This window comes from Eubalaena glacialis, chromosome 2 (assembly GCF_028564815.1).
Source record: "Eubalaena glacialis isolate mEubGla1 chromosome 2, mEubGla1.1.hap2.+ XY, whole genome shotgun sequence".
In the NCBI taxonomy this organism is placed as follows: Eukaryota; Metazoa; Chordata; class Mammalia; order Artiodactyla; family Balaenidae; genus Eubalaena; species Eubalaena glacialis.
The window spans coordinates 102,822,307-102,847,116 of NC_083717.1; the positions used below are offsets into that span (position 1 = coordinate 102,822,307).

The 24,810-nt window shown below is 38.5% G+C and overlaps 1 protein-coding gene across 6 annotated transcripts in view; it reads right to left on the reverse strand.

Moving 5' to 3' along the window:
• Window positions 1-24,810, reverse strand: part of SLC12A1 (solute carrier family 12 member 1) — a 92,353-nt gene that overhangs the window by 15,081 nt on the left and 52,462 nt on the right. For all 6 annotated transcript variants that reach the window (XM_061180337.1, XM_061180336.1, XM_061180335.1 and 3 more), the window contains 4 exons: window positions 17,468-17,608; window positions 14,856-14,962; window positions 10,045-10,127; window positions 98-241 (listed from right to left, as the gene is read on the reverse strand). In XM_061180337.1, the coding sequence (XP_061036320.1) occupies window positions 98-241; window positions 10,045-10,127; window positions 14,856-14,962; window positions 17,468-17,608 (475 nt within the window). The remainder of the gene's footprint in view (window positions 1-97; window positions 242-10,044; window positions 10,128-14,855; window positions 14,963-17,467; window positions 17,609-24,810) is intronic.

Consider the following 24,810-nt stretch of genomic DNA (forward strand, 5'->3'; position numbering starts at 1 on the left):
ATGCCCCCAACGTCTTAGCTGCTGACTACTGACCCCTGTAGACACTCAAGTCGTGGCTCGTCTTGTAATCTTTCTTGTAAATTTTAAAGGCACTTACCTTTCTTGGGAGTTGGCTTAGTAATGTTCAGCTTGCCAGCTTTTTTAAACAAGCCTCTGAGGCCTCCACTTTCTTCTTCGCATTCATTATCTTTGATAGTGGCTTCCAAAGCCAGTCTCTCCTGTTCTAATTTCTCTAATTCATCTGATGAAAGAAGACAAAATCACTTACTCTGCTCAGAGCAACAAAGTTTCTAGGAACAATCTTACTAACGATTTTAATATTAAAAATGGTGTCTATGCAATTAAATGATTATTTATACATAATATGATTTTTCTGAATGATTATTAAAATAACGTATATCACTAAATTGTATGCAGAAAGTAACAACCAGCTCAGAAAAATGACTCTATGTGTTGTTATAATACATGAAGACACTGGGTTTTTTATGTGTGAGGGCAAGGGAAGCTATTTAATGCCATCTTTATTTACTACTGGCAACACAAAATACCAGATCCACTGTAATAAGATCTTGTACACGGAAAGCTACTGATTTACTGACCTAAGCTACTGGGCCAGATATTTTACAACTGGGAGTGACAAAAATTACGGAAGTATACTGGGTGTATATCAGGCACAGAGCAATGCCTCCTGAATTGAAACATAAAACTAGAGAACAAGAATTAAGGAAAGAGAACCATATCTAATAATAAACCCTGTGGGCTCCAAGTACAAATTACAGTGAAAAATATCCACCACCAACAATTCTTTCCAAGAAGGAAAATACTTTCTGGAGTGAGTGACCAAAGCAAAAGAAATAAAAGCTCAGGTTTCTGTGTGCCTGTCAGAATCCACATTGCTAAAAAGGGCCTCATGACACTGGAGTCTGGAATAAGAGTCAAGCTGTGCCAAATGTCCTGTCCAAGGTTTAGATCTACTATCCAAGCTTTTATGTTGCGTTTAGCTGCCTTTTATCTTTTTTGGATTCTGATTGTGACGGAAAATTCCTAGCTGCTATGTAATCATTGCATCCCTCTCTGACCTTAACCTGTACTGAATCAGGGTAAATAAGACTTTAAAGGCAATCATATGGCTGTGTTAAAGAATGATGGGCATTCTTGCTTCCAGTCATAAGGTGGCACTCTTGTCAGATTCCCTCATCTTCTTGCCTACTAAAGACAGAGCCTTAGAAAATGAGCCAGGTTCCAAGGAAGAGAGTAGAAAACCTAGATTCAGTGTCACGAAACACAGGTAGGGCTACTGTAAATGTCAACCCTCAGAGCCTGTTGCCTTATCTATCTGGGAAGTGAAGCTATACAAACTCTAGATTTATCAATTTTGTACTAACTAAATCTGTCAGGCCAGTCACATCCCTAGATGGTGCTGTTATTCAGCTACACAGAATTGTCTGGCCCCTTTCCAGGTGCTAGCAATTAATCTTTTGCCAGTGGCATGAGATTTAAGGTCAAATCACCCATGTGATTTCCCCAAAGCTTCAAAGGTTCTCAAGACCAGCAAGCAGCTATAGAAAAATCTAAGAAATCAGATAGATGGTATTAAAGCTTAGACAGGAGTTGCTTACCCCTGACTTTCAAAAGGTGAACACAAGCTGCATTGCACTGGGGCTCATAACCTATTACAGCTGTGCTCCTGGCTTTATGTGACATTGGGCAAGTCATTTACTTTTCCTATGCCTCTGATTTCCTACCTGTGAAATGGAAAATTGTAACCGTTCGCCTTTCCCACCCTCTTAGCTTTGCAAAAATAATAAACAGCTCCTGAATAGTGCTTTGTTGCTCCTTAGAGAACAAAGCAATGAGTGCATTTCTATAGGCAGTGTATTGATGCAACTTCTGGAAATCGGCTTAGTCATGCAAAGCAAATCAAGTATTGTGAGAAGGCTGGGAGTTATTTTAGAATTTAATATTTATTGTACACTCTTGGGTGCCAGGGACTGTGCTGCATATTATTCATTCCCAAACAACTCTGAGAAAGTTACTATTATTATCCTCATTTTGTAGATGAAGAAACTGAGGCTCAGAAAGTTTAAGTAATTTGTCTGATGTCACCCAGCAAATAACAGGGTTCCAGTGCAAAGAAGTCTGCTTGACTCCAAATTCTGTATGCTCTCCTCTATGAAGACCTTCTGCTGTTGGCTTATTGCTATTATTTCAGAGTTGTTTTTATTAACCTGCAACTTTTTATCCTCAGATGAACCTAAACACTCAGGCACATGGTGTAATGCCAAGGTAATTCCCCAAAACTGTGGTCCCCTCAAAATTGTCATTTTAAAGAGAAGACTCTAAGGATATGGGTACATATGACAGGCTGCCCCAGAAAAGCAGCGTCACTCTCCTGGGTGATGGGTCACTAGCTATTACCCATTCTGTGGGTTGTTGCAGGGGTCAGCTATGGGGTCACCCATTCTTTGCAGTCATCTGGAAGGCACGTATTTGTGAGCTGCTTTGGGGGCAACTGCAAGGGTTACACTGGGGAGGGGGTTCTTTTACTTTTCTTTTTTTAGCATACCCTGTGATTAGCCACTACTTGCCATGTTCTTTGTCCTCTAATTTGGACAAAGGAGGAAAAATAAATAAATCCTCCTTTGTAAGGATTCAGCTGGCTGAGGGAACCGGGAGCTGCTCCAATAATTTGCTCAAAGGTATGTACAAAGCCTATCCTGGACAGAGCAAACTGCAAAATCTCAGGCCTGAGAGACAAAACTAGACTTTGTGTGAATGAGTCAGATTCAGCAGTTCCCTCAAAGACGACAGAGACAGAGGGTGACAGAGTCAATTCTAAAGGCTAAAATCTGCCTGCTTGGACATCTTGGATTTTCAGATCCGCACAGTGGTATGACCACTCACAGTGATTTTGCAAATTCTTATTAAAGCAAATTCTTCATTATTCACTTTGTAGGTGATCTGAGGCCTCCTTCTGTGCACTCCCTCCTTTTCTCTTTTCAGTGCTAGGTAGAAGTGACATTTTGATTATCTATTCTCCTGAATTATCTATCTGACCTACCGTTTGCCTCTGTTTGCATGCGAAATCACGAGTAGACTTTGTCCAAACATTTCTTTCAGCTGGAGTACTGGCTAGCTGACTTGCAAAAGTGCACCATTAATCACAGGAGAGAGAAGGCAAGGGAGTAGGAATGGATAGATGTAAACTGATTTCCATGAGGCTGACTGAAAACTACTCATTTCTTTACTGTTTCCACCACTACCACCATACACTGTGATGTTCGGGATTCACAGTGCCCTTTCCAATAGTATTTTATTTCATCCCAGCACCAACACTGGGATGCAGGCAGAGCTAGTAGCATTCTCCTCATTCTCCCCATTTTACTGTGAAGGAAACTTGGGTTCAGACTATTCAAGTGATTTGTCCGAGGTTGCATGGCTAGTGACTCAGGTCTTCTGTTTCCAATTCTAGTGTTCGTCCTTCTACCGTCGTTCATCAGTGATATGCTCTGACTGCCAACACCTGTCTATTGAAAAAATACCCAGTATGCATTTTTTGAGAAAACCATCCTCAAATTTCTGTCAGAGAAATTTCTGTAACACTCCATATTTCCATAATATTCTTCCTCAACCTTTATTCCACTAACTATAACTATGTGACATGGAATAGAGTTTTAAGAGACATGTCTGTTATAACCCCACTTGTCTGCAAACTCCTGGAGGGTAGCTTATGTCATATTTCATTACCACCATTTACTGAAAGTTTATTTTGTGTGAAGTACAATGCCAAATACTTTGCAGCCATCATATCCTTTAATCCAAGCAACAAATCTGTGAGGTAGGTACTATAATTATTCCCATTTGGATAACTGAGTTTGAACCCAGGCCTGTCTGATTCCAAAACCTATGCTTAGGCTTCCCAGACTCCCTCTCACATTCTTAGTTGTGCCCCTGCCTTGCTAGTGCTCACCACCATAATCACTCAAGAATAGTTTGTTGAAATAAAAGAACAGCTCAATTCTGTTCCCTACAGTTCAATACATTTGACAGCATTATCTCTATAAAGGAAGAAAAACATGTGAACTGTTGTCAGGGGTGGGAGTGTGTACAGTATGTATGTATGTAAGGGGGGTTGGTACAAAAGACAATGTTTGAAAGAAGTAGAGTTAATGCTACTATATACAGAGTTATAAAAAGAGGGGCTGATAGCAGCTGATGGTACAAACCAGGCTGGAATGTGACAGAAGGTAGGACAGGTGGGATTAATCTGAAGAATGAGAGGCAAGGAAAGGGCCCCTTACCCTGGAAAGGGCCACCACCTGGGCATCTGGTGGGACTCTGAATCTTGCATATTAGTTTCATATTATATCACATTTACAAAGCCACATAGCTAGGGAGAGAGAGTAAAAGCCTGCCCTTCTCTCATGCCAAGATTAAGAGGATCCCAGAGGTTCTAATGATGGAAGAAAAAGCTTAGACTTTTAGGATCTATCAGTTGAGAGTGAGTTTCTGAGTCTTCACACGTTCCCCAAAACTGTTCTCATAGGAAAAACGAAGAGTGAATCCTGAGCTGTATCCTCATGCAAATGCCAAAACCACTTGAACAGTAGTTTATTTTCTAGTCCTTTATAAACTGATTGCATGATAACCAACTGGAGTGACTATTTTGAAATTCAGTTTAGTTGTCAAGATTGCCTCGAATGGTCTATTTCCAGTCTTTTTTTTTCTTTTTTAGCAATGTCTTTTAGAAATAGGCAGGAGTCTACACATTGCAGTTCAGTCTGAATCTGAGAGATAGAGAATAGTCAAATATCTGACAACAAAAGAGAGAGCAGGGAAACCCACTGAGGAATCGCGTATCCTCCAACTTCACAGCATCCTTTTTCTTTATTAATTATTAAATTATGATTCTTTCTTGATCAATCAACTCAAAGCTGTAGATGCTCACATGAATCAATGTGCCGTACCCCAGGAGAAGTCTAGTTGAATTGAAGACAGGAAGGAATCCTGCAGTGGTTGCCTTCCAATCAAGTAATTATTTACTACACTGCCATCTGTCTTTATTTTGCTAAGCCACTCTATCAGACACAGCAGAACCCTCGTGCTCTGAGATGGTCATAAATTGTGCAGTACTTACATGGAACACTTGACCGCAGTATATTGCGAATCACGTTTCATCACGTTATTTCCTACCAGTACAATTTGGACTCTATGTTGTAGTTGGCAAACTTGCTAAATACCCGTGGGAAGTGAACAATATGAAATACTGCATTTTTTTGTGTTGTCAGGCAATAAACTGATTTCTTAAGAGAAACTATCAGCCATCAGTACTGGATGAGTTGCTGCACTATACAAGTAATAATGCTATGAGCATCAATCTTATTTACATAAAAAGTTATTCTCTTCACATAAGCCTGAGACACAGTATAGAAATAATTGTCATTAGCTGGTAAATTACCTATAAAGTTGATTTCTATTCACTGCTTTATTAACTACAGTATATGGGCACTCTGAATTGCTAATATTTCCTTTAAATTATAATCTGTGATGACACTGTGGTGTCTGTTTTGGAAAAGCTATAATGATTATCATTAACATATTGTAATGCAATACTTAAGATTTATCAGGCTCTTATTAAGCCCTATATTACAGCATAATACAATGAAATGCAAGCTTATTTCTTCCAATTCAAAATCTAATATGAAGGTTGTGTCATAAATTATGTAACTTCAAAACAATGCATGGAAATGTGGGGTAAAGTTAATTTCTATCATAATGCTGTTGTTTTTCTGCATGTTCATGTATTTGTGTAATGCTATTTTTTCATTTACTCTAGATAATTGGTACTTATAATTATTTTATTAGCATCCTACTGCATTTTCCCTTTCTTGACTAAGAAGCAAAAATATTTCAAACATCAAAGTTGATATAAATTAGATACATCCCTTGGGAAATTAAAAGGGGATGCAGTTCACTGCCAGGATTCTTTCAGAAACATACAGAATTTGCTTGCTGTATTGCTTTATAGAACTAAATTGACGGTGCATTTTGGCAGATGGAGCAGCGAGGGGTGGGAGCTACATCACATCTTTCAGCTTGAAGAGATCAACATACAAAACAAATGCAAATGTATAATTTAATACAAATTGTATTTTGCATTCTCATTTTTTTAGATGGAAAAACAGTACAGCACAAAAGGCTGAAAAATTAAAGTAAAATGTAGAAGGTTAACAGAACAGGTCTCTTCATATTAGGTTCTTGTGATTGTCCTCGACATCATGTCTATCTCACCACAGTCAGGCAGCCTCTATGCTGCGTTTCTGAAGGAATAGCCTTGTTCCATTCCCATCTCTTGGATTTTACCACTGCTTCTCATTATGTAAGTCATTTCCTCTCTAGCTCTCCTTTTAGAAAGGTAGAATAGAGGCTTCAAACAGACATAGGTTTGAATATTAGCTCTACTAATTACTAGCACTGTGAATCTTAGGGAAGCCTCAATTTTATTAGCTGTAAAATGGGGACAATGATTGTATTTTCCTTATAGGGTAGTTGGGATGATAACTGTTACATGTGAACATGAAGCGTAACACATGGCACATAATAAGTGCTCAAAAATTTGAGCTCCTGTTGCTACAATGTATTAAGTTCTACTAGGAAGGAATATAAATGAATCATGAACACCATGTAGAATTAGTATATCTGACCTGGAGATATAAAGGGTCCGTGAAAAAGAAAAGGGGCATAAAAAAGGAAGGCCGAAGGCACCAAAGATAACCTTTATATTGCAATTTTGCATAGGATGGACTCTACTCTCAGTTTTATTTCTTAAAGCTCTTCATACAAAATCATAGAGTATACATATCAGATAGTGGTTCTCCATCGTTTACAAGTGCTTGATTTCTAATTTCTTCTTCTTTCTCCTCTTCCCTTGCAAGAAAAGAATTGTTGCATCACAAAAATTCACCTAATTCACTCATGTTCCCTTCTGTTAGGATGGAGACAATCGTGAAATGCCCAAATAGAATCTGAACCCATTAGGCACCTGCACTGTCAAATCTCTTGCAGGCTTTTCCTTTCTGTGAACCTATCTGGCAAAACCCTGATCCTCTTTACCCTGGAGACCAAGTGCCGCTAGAGAAAAAGCGGACAGCTAGCAAAATTGCTCCAGCTACATAGAGAGAATTGAGACTGTTGTGCATGATCTTCCTCAATTTACCACTCTTACAAATCCACAGACCTCTTCATCAGTCCTCCCCTCTTTACTCTAATTTTAGAAGATGAAGCATTTTTCTTCTGTGTTAGGCCAACTCTTTCATTCATGCCCTTCCCTGGATTCTTCCTGTTCCTCCAGGATCTTACTCCATGGTCATCTCTTTCTTCACCCTCATCTTCAATCTCTCCTGCTCTCTTGAGCCCATCTTTTTCAGCCTGGAAACAAGCCTTTCTCCCATTCTAAGGTCTATAGGTCTCCCTGTAGGAAACCTCCTCAACCTCATTCCTCTCCTTAACTTCCAGACTTCTCATATGGTGGGCCACATCCACATTCTCTGCCTCATCATCGCGTATTCTCTCCTTAACCTACTGCATTCTGGATTCTGCCAACACCGCTCTACAGAAATTGTTCTAAGGTCATCTGTGCCATGTCAATTATATTTCATTTGCAGTTTTACTGGTATTTTTTGCTGCATTTGGCAATGCTGATAATTCTTGTCATTCTGAGCACTCTGCTCCCAAGACTTCCATGACAACACGGACTCCTGGTTCCTTTACTTCTCTGGCCGCTCCTTCCCTGCTCCTCCTTGGGGACCCTTTTCCTGTGCCTTGGGGCTCTTGACTATACACACTTTTGGGGTTATATTTTCCAGTGTCACAGTTTCAATTTTCACCTTAATTATGATGTCTCTTGTCTTAATTTGGTGGGGCTGTCATAACACATACCATAGACTGGACAGAACACAACCAAAATTTATTTTCTTGCAGTTCTGGAGACTAGAAGTCCAATGTCAAGGTGTTGGCAGGGTTGGTTTCATTCTGAGGCCTCTCTCCTTGGTGTGTAGATGGCCATCTTCTCCCTTTGTCTTCACATGATCTTTCCTCTGTGCTTGTCTGTGTCCTATCTCCTCTTTTCATAAGGACTCCATTCACATGGGATTAGGACCAAACCTACTGATCTCATTTTACCTTCCTTACTTCTTTAAAGGCCCTGTCTCTAAATACAGTCACATTCTGAGGTTAGGACCACAACATACAAATTCTGGAGGACACAATTTGACCCAAAACATCTAAATCGACATCTCCATCTCAGATTTCTCCGTTAAGACCAGGACTGTCTAAATGCCTATTGGACAGTTCTGGCAGGATTTCCCACAGGACCTTGTTTAAAACTGAACCAGACATCTCTTCATTAAACCTGCTCTTCCTCTTGTGTTTCCCATTTCCATTGGTAGCACCACCGTTCATTGTCAGCCAAGGAATATTTTTTCGCTCCTGCCTCTCCCATATCCCACACATCCTATCAAACCTAAAATGCTGCTCTTTGTGCCTCCAAAGTACTCTGTCCTTTTCTCTCCATCCCCTGAGAGAGGCTGCTCTAGTCCAGGCTGTTACCTTCTCTGGCTTTGATTATTACAAAAATCTTTTTGATTTGTGTTTCTGTCTCTACTCTAGTCCTCTTCACGTCCGTGCCTCATGTAACTGAAAGGGTATGAGCTCTAAAACTCAAATTTCACCATATTATTCCCTCACTTAAATCTCTTCAGCAGTTCCTCATTGTCTATAGAATATGGCCCACAATTTTTAATATGACAAATGAGCCTTTTAAAATCAGGATCTTATGTCAGCAGCTTCATATTTCACTATTTCACTATTGTCTGCTTCATACTTTTTTTTTTTTTTTTTTAAGGGAGCTTCCCGGACCAGGGCTGGAACCCGAGTCCCCTGCATTGGCAGGCGGATTCTTAACCACTGCGCCACCAGGGAAGCCCCATACTTTTCACTTCAGTTACACGAATCTGCTTTCGGTTGCCCATATACCCCATTCCTCCATATTCCTGTGTCTTCACATCTTTGCTAATGCTCTCCTCTTTGCCAGGAATACTGTTGCTCAAACTCTCATTTTTCTCTCTCCCAACATTGCCTGGTTAACTCCTACTCATCCACTAGATCTAAAATCAAAGGTAATTTCCTCCAGGAAGCCTTTTGGAGTTAAGTGCCCCTTTTCTCTTTCCCATAATACCCTATTGTCACACTAACAGTACACCCATTTTCATCATGGGGCTGTGAGTGTCTTGAGATTACAGACTCTTATTAGTCTTAGTCTACCAGCGCTGACATATACACCATGCCTGGTACACAAGAGGTACCTTTTGTTTTAGTGTCATCTTGTCAGTGGACTCTATTGTGAAGTTTAGCTAAAGAGATAAGTAATGGATTAGAGTTCTATCTTAATATTTTAGCGACTCTTTAGGTGTGTCCTTCACTCCATACACGAGAGGATGTGTTTAAACTCTAAGACTAAACAAGTAGTATATGGGAAATCCTCTACAGGGAAAAAGCAGAATCACTAAACTGAATTAGCGTTTCTGCCTCTGACTTAGATTGGTGATTCACAGCATGATACATTCAGGCTCATTTCCATGTTAGCTACAAACCAGATCATAGACGCTTAAAAACAAAATACATGGTTTTCTGAGGAAACAATCTTCATTTTCTGAAACATCTTGCAAAAATCAATTTGGCAGTTTATTTTACCAAAGGTATTTATTTTAAGTGATGCTAGCTTTGTGGTTTTGTGACGAGAAGAATAATTGATATCTGCCCTGAATTATTCTATATTTTTGGTTAGCAGGACAAAGGCCACTTGCATTAGCAATGAGGAAAACACGGGGAAAGTGTACACACCTCGTGTCAACACAAGAACGTTAGCTGCATTGTTGGGGATTTTGTCTGTATTGGGTACTGTGCTATCCCCAGAACCTAGAACAATGCCAGGCAGGGAGTAGGTGCTCAATGAATATCTATTGGTTGAATAAAGAAAATACATACCTTGCACCTGAAGAACCTGGGAGATGTCAAACCCTTGGCTGATTCTGACTATGACAACACCAATCTCAAAATCAAACGCATCACTGAAAGTGGAAGCAAAATGGTTAGTGATTTAAATGACTCCTTTAATCCTCAAGATTTGGACTAATACTGAACTTGCTTCTAGGATTTTAATGTAATTAAACTACAAAAATTCACTTTCAAACATAGCCAGGAGCTGATAGCCTTTTCTGTTTGTTTGTTTTCCCTTGATGTCTTTTAAAAATGTATTTTGAGTAAAGGTAACTAACTCTTATTCAAACAATACTATCAACTAGAATTTTGATTAAGATTAGAATTTTGATTATTTAAAATGCTTGATTCTTTTCTAATGTAAACAAAACAATTGCTGAAATATTTAGAACAGAAGTTTCAAGGCTGCAAAGAGCCTTTGAAATTATCAGTCAAACCTCTTACCCATTGAGGAGGAATCCTACAACGCTTTGGACATCAAGTTCCCAGTTAAAAATGTCTCCATTTCCTCTGGGGAACTTTTATCATTGACTTTGGAGAGACCATTTGAAGCAACACTTTTTCATGGCAACTCTATCCTGTTGAAATTGGCAGTTGTGCCTTCTCTAAACCCAACCCAATGGAATTAGATTATCTAGAAGGGAAAGAAAGCCTTGCTCTTTTAACTGTGTTCTCGCAGAACATTTTTTCTTTGCCCTTAAATATTGGGCAAACTGATTAGTACTTTGAGTTCATTTGAAATATTCTCCTTGGGAGTTCCTTTGTTCAATCGTTTATGGATTGAACGAATCCCAAGGAACCTTTCCGTTCGGTTGTCCTTTCCCAGAAACAATGCAGTTTGTGATTGTCTCACGATATGCAAACAAGTCTCTAGCCAAAGTAAACCTGAATTTTCAAATAGTGATATAAATAAGTTCAGTATAATATGAATATCCATTCAAAATTTGAACCGTAAGTGAACTTCACTTAAAAAAATAGATCCATTCTAGCAAAAGTGCCACAAGGTAAATTTCTGATAAATCTTGTTTGAGGTGTCCTTGATTATAAAAAGCAGACAGTGTGTTCCACAAAAAATATTTGGATTCTGCGTTAGGCGGAATAATTGTGGATCCCCAAAGGCATCCACATTCTAATCCCTGGAACCTATGAATATGTTACTTTACATGGCAGAAAGGACTTTGCAGATGTGATTAGGTTAAGGACCATGAGATGGGGAGACTATCTATCCTGGATAATGTGGGTGGGCCCAGTGTAATCACAAGGGTCCTTAAAAGTGAAATTGGGAGGCAGAAGAAGAGGTCAGAATAATGTGGTGTGAGAAGGACTTGACCCATCAAGAGCTTTGCAGATGGAGGCAGGGGCCATGAGCAGTGGGCAGCCTGTAGAACCTAGAAAAGGCAAGCCCAGGAATTCTCTCCTAGAGCCTCCAGAAGGGAAAACAGCTCAGCCCACACCTTGATTCCAGCTCAGGAAGTTAGTATCTGAGCTATTTTATAAAATTGAAGTATAGTTGATTTACAATGTTTTATTTGTTTCTGGTGTACAGCAAAGTGATTCAGTTATATATATATATATATATATTCTTTTTCATATTCTTTTCCATTATGGTTTATTAGAGGATATTGAATATAGTTCCCTGTGCTATCCAGTAGGACCTTGTTGTTTATCTATTTTATAAATAGTAGTTTGTATCTACTAGTACCAAACTCCTAATTTATCCCTCCCTCACCCCCTTTCCTCTTTGGTAAACCTAAGCTTGTTTTCTAAGTCCATGAGTCTGTCTGTTTTGTAAATACATTCATTTGTATCATATTTTAGATTCCACGTATAAGTGATATCATATGGTATTTGTCTTTCTCTTTCTGAGTCTCAGACTTTTAACCTATGTATTTGTAAGCTAACACATTTGTGTTGTTTTAAGTCATTAAGTTTGAGGTAATATTTTATGGCAGCCCATGGAAACTAATACAATTATTTTAATTAAAATTAAACCATACTTAAGAATATTACAGAAATTTAAAACCTTTTAGTCAAAGAAAAATGGTAAAATATTGTACTATTGTAGTGATACCCCTTTATGTTAATAATAATACTGTGCTTTACATCATAAAACAGAACAGAACGAAAAAGTTAGAAAAGGAAATACAACATGGATGTCTGATTGTCTTCCTTCTGTATTGACCCCAGTGCTGTTGTAATAAAGTCATTTAACTTCACCAAACCAGCTAAGTTTTATACTATTACAAATCTGAGCCACCTTAACACTGAACTTTATTACCAAGAAGACCAATCATTAATTTGGTATAAAAGCCAGAAGTCTCCTCAGCTTGATATTACTGGGTTTGATTATTTTGGTCCTTTGAATTTTTACAATGTTTTGGATGGTAGGGAGTTTGGAAGACGAACTCAGATAATTTTGTATCAACTGATGGACTCTTTGACTGAAGATTCACATATTTCTTCCTATTTGCTCCACCCTTTTTTTGTTCCCAAAGGTGAGGACAACATTTTACTGAAGAATCTGGATGACAGAGTGTGGATCTAATCCATTTCTAAGAATGTCTAGTCAGCAACTGAGTGTGATTTAAAATATATCAAAATGCTGTTTGCTAAGCCTGGCAAAATTCTGTCCCTGATCACCTGGTTTAGCCTTAACCTGCTGAACTTAGAGCACCAGCAGGAGCCAGATAGCAGCACGTGGCATCCAGCCTTTATATGTTTAGGGAACACAATTCAGGAGGATACATTTAATACATGGGTTCCCCAGGTTAAGAGGACTGTTAAGTGAATGTTTGTTTGGTCAGTAATGCATATAATTTCAGAAGATGAAAATTATTTTCTTATGCTTCTTTTTTTTTTTTTTTTAAGGAACTCCTTTATTTACTTGTTTATTTATTTTTGGCTGTGTTGGGTCTTCGTTTCTGTGCGAGGGCTTTCTCTAGTTGCGGCAAGTGGGGGCCACTCTTCATCGCGGTGCGCAGGCATCTCACTATCGCGGCCTCTCTTGTTGCGGAGCACAGGCTCCAGACGTGCAGGCTCAGTGGTTGTGGCTCACGGGCCTAGTTGCTCCGCGGCATGTGGGATCTTCCCAGACCAGGGCTCGAACCCGTGTCCCCTGCACTGGCAGGCAGATTCTCAACCACTGCGCCACCAGGGAAGCCCCCCTATGCTTCTTTTTAATAGAACTAATATTAGAATACTTTTGTTAATGTTCCCTAAATCTCCCCCAAATAATGGTAAATGTGATGCTCATTCTAGCAGGGGCCGGAGGACAGATCCTGGTATAAGGAGCACTGCGTATATGCTTGCTTTGCAGGGATGAGTATTTCTTTCCTGTGTATTAAGGACTTTTAAGTGCAGCCAGACCTCTCAGCACGTTCTCCACCCTGTGGTATGAAATCAGAGCGAAGTCAGAACCCAGACAGAGGAAATCTTCCATTTGCAGAGCTGTTGACACAAAAGACGGCTGTTAGGGGTAGCTAACATTGCCCCCCTTGAGACAAAGCTGGTTAAGTATGTTCAAGCCTGGAAGAAATGCTCAATTTTCTAGAATGTCACTGAGGACACCCTGAGCTTCTCTGTACGTGTAGAATTTGTTTTCTCTTACTCAAAAGAAGGAACCAAGCCAGGTAATACTTTGTGTATATATATACTTTTTGGAGGTCGCATAGCATTGGGATCATTAGTTTAAACTTTGAATTCAGTTGGTCCTGGGTCAGAATTCCATCTTTGTCACTTATAAAACTCTGTCATTTTCTGCATTTTACTTAATTTTTAATGTCTGTGTCTCTACTTTAAAAATGGGAACAGTACTTCCCATTTGAAGTACTTACTTCAAACGCTTCTTGTGAGAATTAAGTGGGATAATTCACGTTAAGGACATTAGCCTGGCACCGGCTAGTCTTTTAAGGATTATCATTATTATCCCTTTCCCAAGACTTCTTCAATTTTTAGATATTAGATGTCACATACCTTTTTTTTTTTTTTAACCAAACTGTTGAGTTTCGTTGTCTTTTTTTTTCTTTTTTTTTTTTTTAAACTTTGGGTTTATTTATTTATTTATTTATTTATGGCTGTGTTGGGTCTTCGTTTCCGTGCGAGGGCTTTCTCTAGTTGCGGCAAGTGGGGGCCACTCTTCACCGCGGTGCGCGGGCCTCTCATTATCGCGGCCTCTTTTGTTGCGGAGCACAGGCTCCAGACGCGCAGGCTCAGTAATTGTGGCTCACTGGCCTAGTTGCTCCGCAGCATGTGGGATCTTCCCAGACCAGGGCTCGAACCCGTGTCCCCTGCATTGGCAGGCAGATTCTCAACCACTGCGCCACCAGGGAAGCCCTGTCACATACCTTTTAGAACTCACTTTTTGTCTATAAACCAACACTGCTACATCAGCAAAGGGAGAGCTGAGGCTCTGGGGTAGTGAACTCATTATCCAAGGCGCAGGATAAGACAACGACTGAATTGAGCACACCAGTCAACAGAAGATCCAAGTGTTTTGAAAGAACAATTCCTTCCTTACCTAGCTGTCCTTTGCTTTTGCTCTTATAAATAGGTTTTAAGATTGTAGCTCTTAATATTTACCTTTTTCTTTGACACCAAATTTCCCCAACCCTGGCTCCTCTGATGCTATGATTCCCTCAAGTTCTATTATATTGGCAATGTTTTCTCACTTTGGTAAAGAATTCAGAGTACCAGGGGAATGTCTTCTTCTCAGGCAATTTATTCTGTACAACAGTGTCAGTTATGTACTGCCCTGGTTAGTGCTTTATAAACAAGAGCACGTCTTGAAATCCATCACTTACTGTATGATTCCCACGTAGTTTTCAATCTCTGTCAGGGGAGCCTTCCTCCAGTTTTTTTTATATCCAATCACCAGAGTGTTTGGTTTCATTCTTCCTAAGCCTGAGGCCTAAACAGAGGAGATAAACACATGGGCAATCCTTACCAGGCCAGGAAACTACCACTGCAAATGAAAAATAATGTCCAAAAGAGCACTGAAGTAATGTTCTGAAGATTCTGACGATTAGATTACATTTTAGTGCATGTCCTTCATGCCTGTACTCAAGCATAAAATAGAAAGATTAGTTCTAAATCATCTCAGCCATAAATGGATTTTAGATGACAGAAATGAAGCTTTTCTAAATTAGCAGTCATTTGCATTTCTTCTGATACACTCATTAAAATGGTTCAGTAATTTAAAATCAAGTGAGGGTCGGCTTATCTGTTGGCATGTGTGTTGTAACTTAGTGGTTCAAAGCTCATTTCCACCTGCTGTATCCATAATGTCATTAGCAATAAAATCCATGTTTGGAAAGTTCTTATATAGAAGGATCGCTGAAACTTCTACTTACATTATTTATTGAAGAATAACTGAACTATGTTTCCAGAACCTAAATCTCTTACATGACAGTATCATGAATAGCCATCTTCCATATCAGAAGTTTCATTCCCCCCATTAGATGACAGAATACGGCTTCCAGTTAATTAAATTTAATCCGGCAATATTACTGAGCACCTATTAATTGCAAAGTGCTGTGTTAGGTGCTGTGAGAGAGTAGTGAGGCATATTCTTTGGCCTGAAGGAGCTTAGAATAAGGTTGAGGTGATGAGATATATAATAATTATAATTCAAGTGCAAATGCAGTAGGAAATCATATGGAAGCATAAAGGAAGAAAATTTGAATTCCAGCTAAGGATTCATGAATGGTTTCATGGGAGAGGTGGCATTTGTTTTGGATCTTGCAGGTTGGTTAGATGTTGCCAAGTAAAGGTAAGGAGAGCAGTGGAAGTGAAGGAAGGATATTCTGGGTTATGGGAAGAGTGAAACAAATGATCAGAGGGGGGTATTTTAGAGGGGACAGTAACAAGTGGAAAGAGATAGGCATTGATGGAGGGTTCCTGAAATAAACTTTGCCTCCACCACATTTGGTGTATTGCCCTTAGAAATGTACAGGTAGCAGAACAGCTCCTTAGAGCTGTCATCTGGCCCCTGGCAGATGCACGGCAGTATGGATGTAGTCTTTTCCGTGACTACAATTTGGGGATGTGGTCATTCATACCATAATTTCTTTATTCAAAATGCTGTAGCTGTCAGTGCTTCCCTTTAGTGCCACTCTGTCCTGCCCTTTTTGTCATGACCCCTCTGTACTCCACCATTTTTCTTTGAAGAAATTCAGGTGAACAAGCTTTATGCACTGTCGAAATTTTTTACAATTTCTTCTGGATTAGCATGTGAATTGTTTTCCATACCAATGTCCTTTCACTCCCTCTTCTTATTTTGTGTCTGTCCTCTCATTCCTAGTTGAAATTTATTATTTTACTAATCTTCCATGATAATTTTACATTAAATGTGTAACCTTCCCAACGTATTTAACCAAAGAGCTACTGAAAAGTAACTCACTACTGAAAGAAAAATCAGCATCTTGCAATGACACCTATTTCTGTGGTTTATCAAATTAAAAACAGATGAAATGAGACTCATGGGGGTACTAGATCTTTCAGAAATGGTTTCTCTGCAGACAGAAATGCATCAAATACTCTTACTCTCCAAAATATTACAATTTAATCAACATGTTTTCTTTCTTGCCTGTATAAACCATCAGAGTTACCTGGAAGCAATCCTGAATTTTGACACTCCTGTAGGTGGCAATTCTGAAAGCTAAATACATCATTTAGTATATGTAGAATCAGGTTTTTCCAACCATATTAAAGCCCAAATTATTAGAAAGCCAAGCCCTATAATTTCTGAGTTTCTCTTGGATTGTTTTAGGATTCCCTGGCACTCTAAATTATGAAAATCAGAACTAGGGAAAGACTCTATATATTTATTATAGAAGGTGAGGAAAAAGGAAAGAATAAGGGAAAAAAGATGGAAGGACTGTGGGTTTTAGTGTTGAACCACAGATATTATTACATTTTATTTAACATTCTGGAAATAATTTAGGAGGAGAGGGAGATTTTATGCCCGGGATCACCAGGAATTTATTTAGTCCAGTCTTGCAGCTGCCCTCACACCATTTGCAAAAGAAAAAAGGAAAAGAATGCCTGACTTGAGCATTGCTATATTCAGTATGAGATGTAAAAATAGTTTGAAGTTTTAATAGGATCTTGAATGTCGTCAACGATCAGAACAAATTTGCATTTCAATAAGTATGGGGACAGAATATATGCTGTTGGCCAAAGGCAACCTCATTTTCCATTTCCAGTGAATCACTCATAGTTCATTGTAATAGAACCTCTCTGCTTCTGTTTTAGCTTTGCCTATCCCCAGGAATTCAAAATGAATTCCTTAACCATCTGCACTGATCTCTGATGCTAGTCTGCCTAACTGGAGCCATTCCATTTGGGAGCTTCATTAAAATGGAGTGCTAATTGTCTTTTGCCTCTGTACTCATTCCCTTAATGCCTGCCTTACCTGAAGGAGACTTCGGACACCATCCCTGAAACAATCTGCCGCCACTGCTGCATAAAAAGCCTTGATTTTGTTTTTTATAAGCCAGGCCTGCTTTTTTGCCATGCCACTGTTCATCTCTTTAACACACAGCTTGCGCGGTCCCTGTACGACACAATCAAATATTGGTTAGAAGCCCTGCTATTATACATCACACTGCTGTTGTTTTCTAAAGGACAAAAATAGCCAGCAATGCCCGCATTGAGTTAAGAAATGGGAAAGAGGGGAAAACACCTCACTAAACAGGATTCACAGAAATTCAACCTTCTGGAGAGGAGCTGGGTTGCTCACATTTTTCAATTTCCATGCAGAATGTCTAGATGTATTAGCACCTACTTAATTAACTGCCTCATGTCGAAAGAAAGAGCTGAGGGCATCATGGCACATGAGAAAAATACTGAAAATGTGATTGAAGAAGTTGAGGATAAATTCACAATCAACCTTCGACTCAATAGCGAGAGCCACATTTAGGAACACCAAGGAAATCTCAGCTAGAGCCCAGTTTCAAGAAATGTGACAGCACTCTTGGGAGCCAAAATATGGTGAGTTGCAAATCCTGGCAGGAACTACCACATCTTGACAATTCGATTAGGCCCATTCATTGCTTTCTGTGTATGGTGAAGACACCTTTGTACCACTTTTCCCTGTGTAATGTTGACATACTCCTATTCGAATTAACATTTCCCACTACTCAATGAAGTTGGTGGGATAGAAATTCACATACCTATGGCATAGGAAGAACAGATTAAGAGAGAAGGAGGCAGGTGTTGCGGCGGTAGATGAAGCATTTTATAATTTCAAGATTTGAGTTCTGGAAGCTCATTTTAATTAAGATTTCTGTTCCTGTTTCTTCTTCCTTAAATGTCCAAGCTAGCGCTAGTCTTTGCATGTTTCAAATCAATCCCAAAGGTATTTCTGATTATCTACCATGTGCCTGACAAAGGTAGAAATCTACTATTTTCCTGGGAAATTCTTTCAGTTCATAGAGAGATTTGGTATTTTATTGAATTGTGTTAGATTTCTTACTAACCACCTCAGATCTTGGTAAAAGGCAGTGAGCAGGACTGGAATGGGGCTTAAGATTCTGCATTTCTAACAGACTCCCAGATGACACAGATGCTGCTCGTCCTCAGATCATGCCTGGAGTTGTAGTCTTAGAGGGTCTTGGATTGGAGAGAAAGGGCGTGGTGTGTATGAAAAAGATATCAGGTTTTGTGGTCAGACAGAACTTGGGTTCTAAGTTTGGCCACTTTGGAGGTAGTTAATGATGTCTGAGCTTTGATAAGTTATTCTGGAAACAGGGATCAAATAGCTACCCTGCAAGGTCATCTCAAGCAGTCATGATAAACTACCTAGTATGATGTCTGGAATATAGTAAGTGCTCATCCAAAGTTGATTGTTATTATAATAAAAGAGTCCTCACAATCTTGTTGAAGTCCCAGACCTTATTCCACCACTGTGTCTGTTCTACAACAGAGCTGAAAGAGTGCTCAACTGGGAGCTAGAGTGTAGGGTTTAGAGCTGGCTCTTGGCACTGTCTAGCTGATACCCTGGGTATGCCATTTGTTTTCTCTCAATGTGGGCTCTACATTCATAAGAATAAGGAAATTGTCTAGGCCATCACTGTCCAGTATGATTAGCCCTTATGTACATGTTGATATTGAGCATTTGAAATGTGGCTAGTCCATACAGAGAGGTACTGGAAATGTAAAACATACACTGGACTTTGAAGCCTTAGTATGAAAAAAAGAATGTAAAATATCTCATTAATACTTTAATACTGATTGTATATTGAAATGATAATAACCTGGATGCATTGCATTTACCTGTTTCTTTTTACTTTTTTTAATTGGCTACTAGAAAATTTTAAATTACATTTGTGGCACATATTATATGTCTATTATACAACACTAGTATTCTCTGGGGTCACTTCCATTTTAACATTCTATTTAAATTGGGTCAGATTCTTTTTTGCACTTATTTTTACCAGAATATTTTCTAGAACTTACCAACATATCAAAGCAGTTTGGATAACTTACATTACAGTTAAAAAATAAGAACCTCCAATGAAGATGGAGAAGGTAAAGGCATAGGAAGGATAGTTATTAAACCAGAAGACCTAGCCTGAGGAAACATATGTCATTATAGATCAAATTTCGCTCAGGGTTCTAACTGTCAATGCATTTCAACCACTAGTCCTTCTTGGTCATCCTAGACACCATCAATTGCAAAAGAAAGAAGAAATATTTTATTCAATGAAGCGGAATGGTAACAACAGCCATGACATAGAAGAATAACCAACAGCTAGGAAAGGTATCAGACTATGAGTATATTGAGTTGTAACACAATGACTTTGAACCCCTGGGGAAACTGGCATTTATTTAAATAAATATAGTCTAATATATATCTTTTAGTATTACAGAAATCCAAATTAAACATTAATTGTGACAGAGAGATTTACTTTAGTGCCTAAATTTGCCATATTGAGAAGTCATAAAAATATTTCACGTAGAATCTCTCTTGGCTAAAAGCAATTATAATATCCTTGTAGCACACTTATTAATGTGAGGCAAGGCTACAATACAAATGTAGTATGGAAAAAGCAAACTAACAGAAAGGGAAGACACACTGGAATATAATTATTCAACATTCAAATACGTCATAGTCACAAAAATGAATTTAACCACCCAATTAAAATATTATAGAGATTAGCTCAGTTAGGATCCAAAATATGAGTATATAAGTTAATTCAGGATTTGAACAAAGAAGCTCTAAAATTTTTGTATATATTATAACTTTGACATTGATTGAGAAAGTGGTAAAGGAATTCTAATTATTTAGTCTGGAGAAGAAACTGATGTGACATTACTTCAAATAAATGAATATTATGAAAAAGAATTTGCAAAGGACTTCCAATATTATTGGGATCAAATAGAGGAATTTGGGCCAAATTCAGTGTTCTTTCCAACTCTTATATTTTAAAACATTAAGAGTCTTATTGCTCTGTCTTTGCTTTGCTTTCCTTGCCTCTCTGGTTGGAACTGTGGGAAAGAAAATTTTTCCTTTTCTGATTTGGTGCATATTTCATTTCACCATGCATCCTAGTACCCAGTCATAGGTCACTTCATTCTTCCCGTATTTTGTCATGTCATTATTTTATTAACATCATGACAGAGAATTAATGACTATAAAAGAATAAATTCATCTAAAAAAAAGCATTTTCTTCTAGATGGAGGTGAAAGTTGAGATTAAAAGAAGGATGACAATAGAAAAAAAAATGGAAATTTTAATTTTCCCTGGGTTATCTATGCTTGAACTGCCCTCCATGAGCCGTAGAGTTAAAAGTTGGTTGTCTTACCTGAATTTTCTAATTTTCTTAAGAGATTCTTTGAATTCAAAAAGAATTTTAGGTTTTGTTAAGATATTTTGTAAATTTTCCAAAAAAAAAAGAGAGAGAGAGAGAGAAAGGGTAACAGGGTGATATCTTGTTAAAAGGGGATCTATATGAGGAAGCTGGTCAAAAGTTATTCCTTTTCTTCTTTACAGTGAGAGGGGAGAACAGGGCAATCAAGGTTTAAAGAATATTAATGAGTAGGAAAACATTAATCAAAATAGATCTACATCTTGGTACACATAGGTGAAATGACTAGAAGAAAATCAATCAAACTCAGATAACATTGCCTTTGGAGACAGAGAGGTCCCTGGGGCTGAGCAGCTATAAAGGGGACTTTAGCTTGATGTGCAATGGTTTATTTCATTTAAAAAGTGAGTGGAAGCATCTAAGAAAAATGCTAACTGTTGTTAATTAGGAGAAGTAGAATATGGGCGTTGTTTTATTGACTATAGTTTCGTCATATGAAATTGCCAGTATTCAACAGCTTTTGACATCCAAAAATGTAAATTTCACATGATTCAACCTAATATTTTTCTTAACGCTTCAAAATAAAAAATAGAAGCAATCTAAAAAAAAATCTTTATTTTTCTGCCAACACAACACAATGTACTTAATAAAAGATGCCACTGTAAACTTGAAAGCCTTTTGCAGTTTTAAGACAAAATTTAGAAAAGAAGTAAGTGTTGCATTTTCTGGCAATAATGACTTTATCTGATTGGCATTTTAAATCCCAGATCAATTGGGCCACCTTTCCATATTTAAAGTATATTTGTTTTAATAAAAAAAAAAACCAACCTTCCTTTAAATGCAAAACTGAGAAGTAGATGAGTGAGTGACTGCTGAAGCACGATGCCTTTTCACTTGATGAACTGACAGTGTAATACTTTTAGAACTGAATGTAGTGTACCCAGAGAATTAAGGGTACATAAGTCCAAACTAAGTAATCTGCAGTGATTGGTTTTACTATCTCTCCAGCTACTATGAATAAGTGAGGAAACTAACTGACAAAGAAAGGCAGTGTTTTTTAAGCCACGGTACGTAGGGTAGAATTGGTGGAGATCACAACCCTTGACTTAATATTTGCCTGTTGCTGAACTTGGCTATGCTCAGAAATACGAGGGGATGCTAGAAGGTGGAATCCTACTCCTAGTCTTCATATGGTGAGAGGAGTGAGGCACACAAGAAAAAGAAAATTACTTACATGTTGAATATAAAGGCTCCTGGGATATAAGTATATCACTGACTTATTATAAGGTAATTTACAGGAGAAGAATAGACATTATTTTAAGTTGCCAAGCTGCATTCCTTAAAAAGTATCCCCCAATTTGTCCTGATGAGGGGTCCCTCATCTGAAATCTTTAGGCTTAGTAGAATAAGGCAAGAGGTAGGAAGAGGCTCTGATGGGTGAGTGTAAGAGTTAGTTGAATAGTTGGAAGGCTACAGTGTGGGCTTGGGGCCCAGCAAAAGAATAATTCTTAATTTCAACTTCAGCAGCTTCTAGGGCTACAATGTCTAGTCCTTTTAAAATGCCTCTTTGCAGGAAATGGCAGCTGGGGGCATGTGTTTTCTGTCTACCCACCAGCATCGAAATGCCAGTGAGCTCTGTGTCTTGCTCCTTCCTTGTAGTGTATGGCACTTCATGTCAGCACGTCAAGTAACTGGAGGTCACCAGAGGGATGGAGCACAGAGCCTGCTGTCCAGTGATTAGTTGGGTGGGAGTGCGTATCTCACTATTCTATCCTGATCAAGCCATTGGATACCTAAGAGTCCAAGATCCAAAGTTTGGACGTGGTTTCTTTAAGAGAGGGTGTTTTAGGTTTCTGTTGAAGGGGATATATTTTCAGAATGAAAATGGCAACCATGGTATATCGAAAATATACCATAATAATGACAATATCAACAGTAACAACTAAAATTAATTGAGCATTTACTATTTGACAGACACTGAGCTGACTACTAGAAAGCTTATCTTACAGATTTCTCACAACCCTGTAACAAACGTAGGTGCTATCATCATCATATCATCATCATCATCATTATTATTATGCCCATTTTATACCTGAGAAAATGGAGGCATAGGGAGACTAAATTATGGGCCCAAGGGACTCACAGCTAATAGGTGGCAAAACAGTGATTCAGAACTTGACTGTGTGTCTCAAAAGTCCATGAGCATGAGCTTCCTAGAGTTAAAAATTAAATTGTTATCTCTCAACATCATTGTTACCATTTAACCTTTGCCACAAGGTTGGCCTAACCACCAACCACTATGCTTTTGGGAAAAAAAATTTAATGGTAGGTCGACTTCCGCTACGTCCCCTTCCATCTGTTTCTTTGCAAAGATGATTGACAACTGAACATGGAGTTGAAAAATGCTGACAGCATCTGCAGCCCCAGGAGCTCACAGAGAGTAGCTAATTGGAAAGTCAGTAACTGACACAGTGACTATTTTCTGTCCCCAAGAGAACCTCAGCACCTGGGAGCAAGGCTCTTGGGCCTTACTCAGAGGGACCAGCACAGTGATGTATAAAGTGGTCCAATATACATGTCAAACAACCAGGGCCATTAGAGATACAGACCTAAGTACCTATTTCACATGAAATGATATTCCAGAATCATACTGTTTTATTATAGTTAAAGCAGCAAAGGGTTAATTTAAAGTAATATCTCATCTCTATAAAAAGACCTTTTCTCCCTTACTAATATATGACTGTTTATACTCCAAGTTCACTTCTCCTGTCCTAAAGATATTTTATTGCCTGCTAAACTAAGTTTTCTCTAAATTGCTAGAGAAGAAAACCCCCCCAAACTGCTTATTCCATCAAAACTGGCTCCTGTGTTTTATTGGCCAAAATGAAATCCACTAATCCAGGGCACCAAAGATGAGAGAAGGGTTCTTGATAAGATTTTTAAAAATCCTCTGGAGTCACTGTTGGTCATTACTTAACCTGTCAATCTTATGTAGTCAGTAGGATTCCCTCTACCCACTACGGGATTATTACATTGAGTTATGTTGTTTAAGTTACTATCATATAAGCACTGAGAGGAAAGAGAATATGACCAGCTTGCTTCATATTGCATTTAGAGTATTGCCAAGTGTAAAAAGATGCCTAAGTGCTGGTCATGATGACATGTGGTGAATTAACCCCTGCATCATTGCACAGTCGGCTGGCCCCAGGGTTACGCAGCTTCCTGACAGCCCTATTCCCCAGCAAGTATTGGAAGTTTAGGGAGTGTTACCTGATTCTAACAGCACTCTCAGGGATACAAGTCTGCTAAGGCTTTCTCCTCATGCTGTAACACAGAGCACAATTGGGTGACTTGGACCGATATGCTGGCTCTGCCTCTTTCTTGTCATGTGACCCTGTGCATAATTTAATTTTCCTGAATCTCACTTTTCTAATCAGTATAGTGAGAACAGGGCTTCTTTTCCTCTCTGCCTCACTAGACTGTTATGTAGATTGAAATAAGAAAAACTGTAGGAAAATACTTTGAAGAATAGGTAAGTACGATAATAATACACTGGCATTGTTGAGGATTTTGAGTGGTATGTGTGCATGAGAGAGAGAGAGAAACAGGGAGACACATACACAGAGAGAGAGCACGTGAGAGCACACTGTGTGAATACAAGTAGAAGTAGCTGGTTTGGAGAATTTAGACTTATTATTTTGTTATAATTTTAATGCTTTCTCCTCACTTTATAGATTGGTGATTGGTCAATAATTATGGTTAAATGTTTAGCATCTACTTTGAATACCTCCTGGGAAAACCACGAATAAGTTATCATTAGTCTACCACATACTTCCTGAACAAAAAAGGAACTCATTCAGCTCTGAATATTTATCTAAGGCATGGAGAACTTGGTTTAACTCCCTAGATATCTGTAGTGTCATCAAGTTTATCCAAATATTTAATC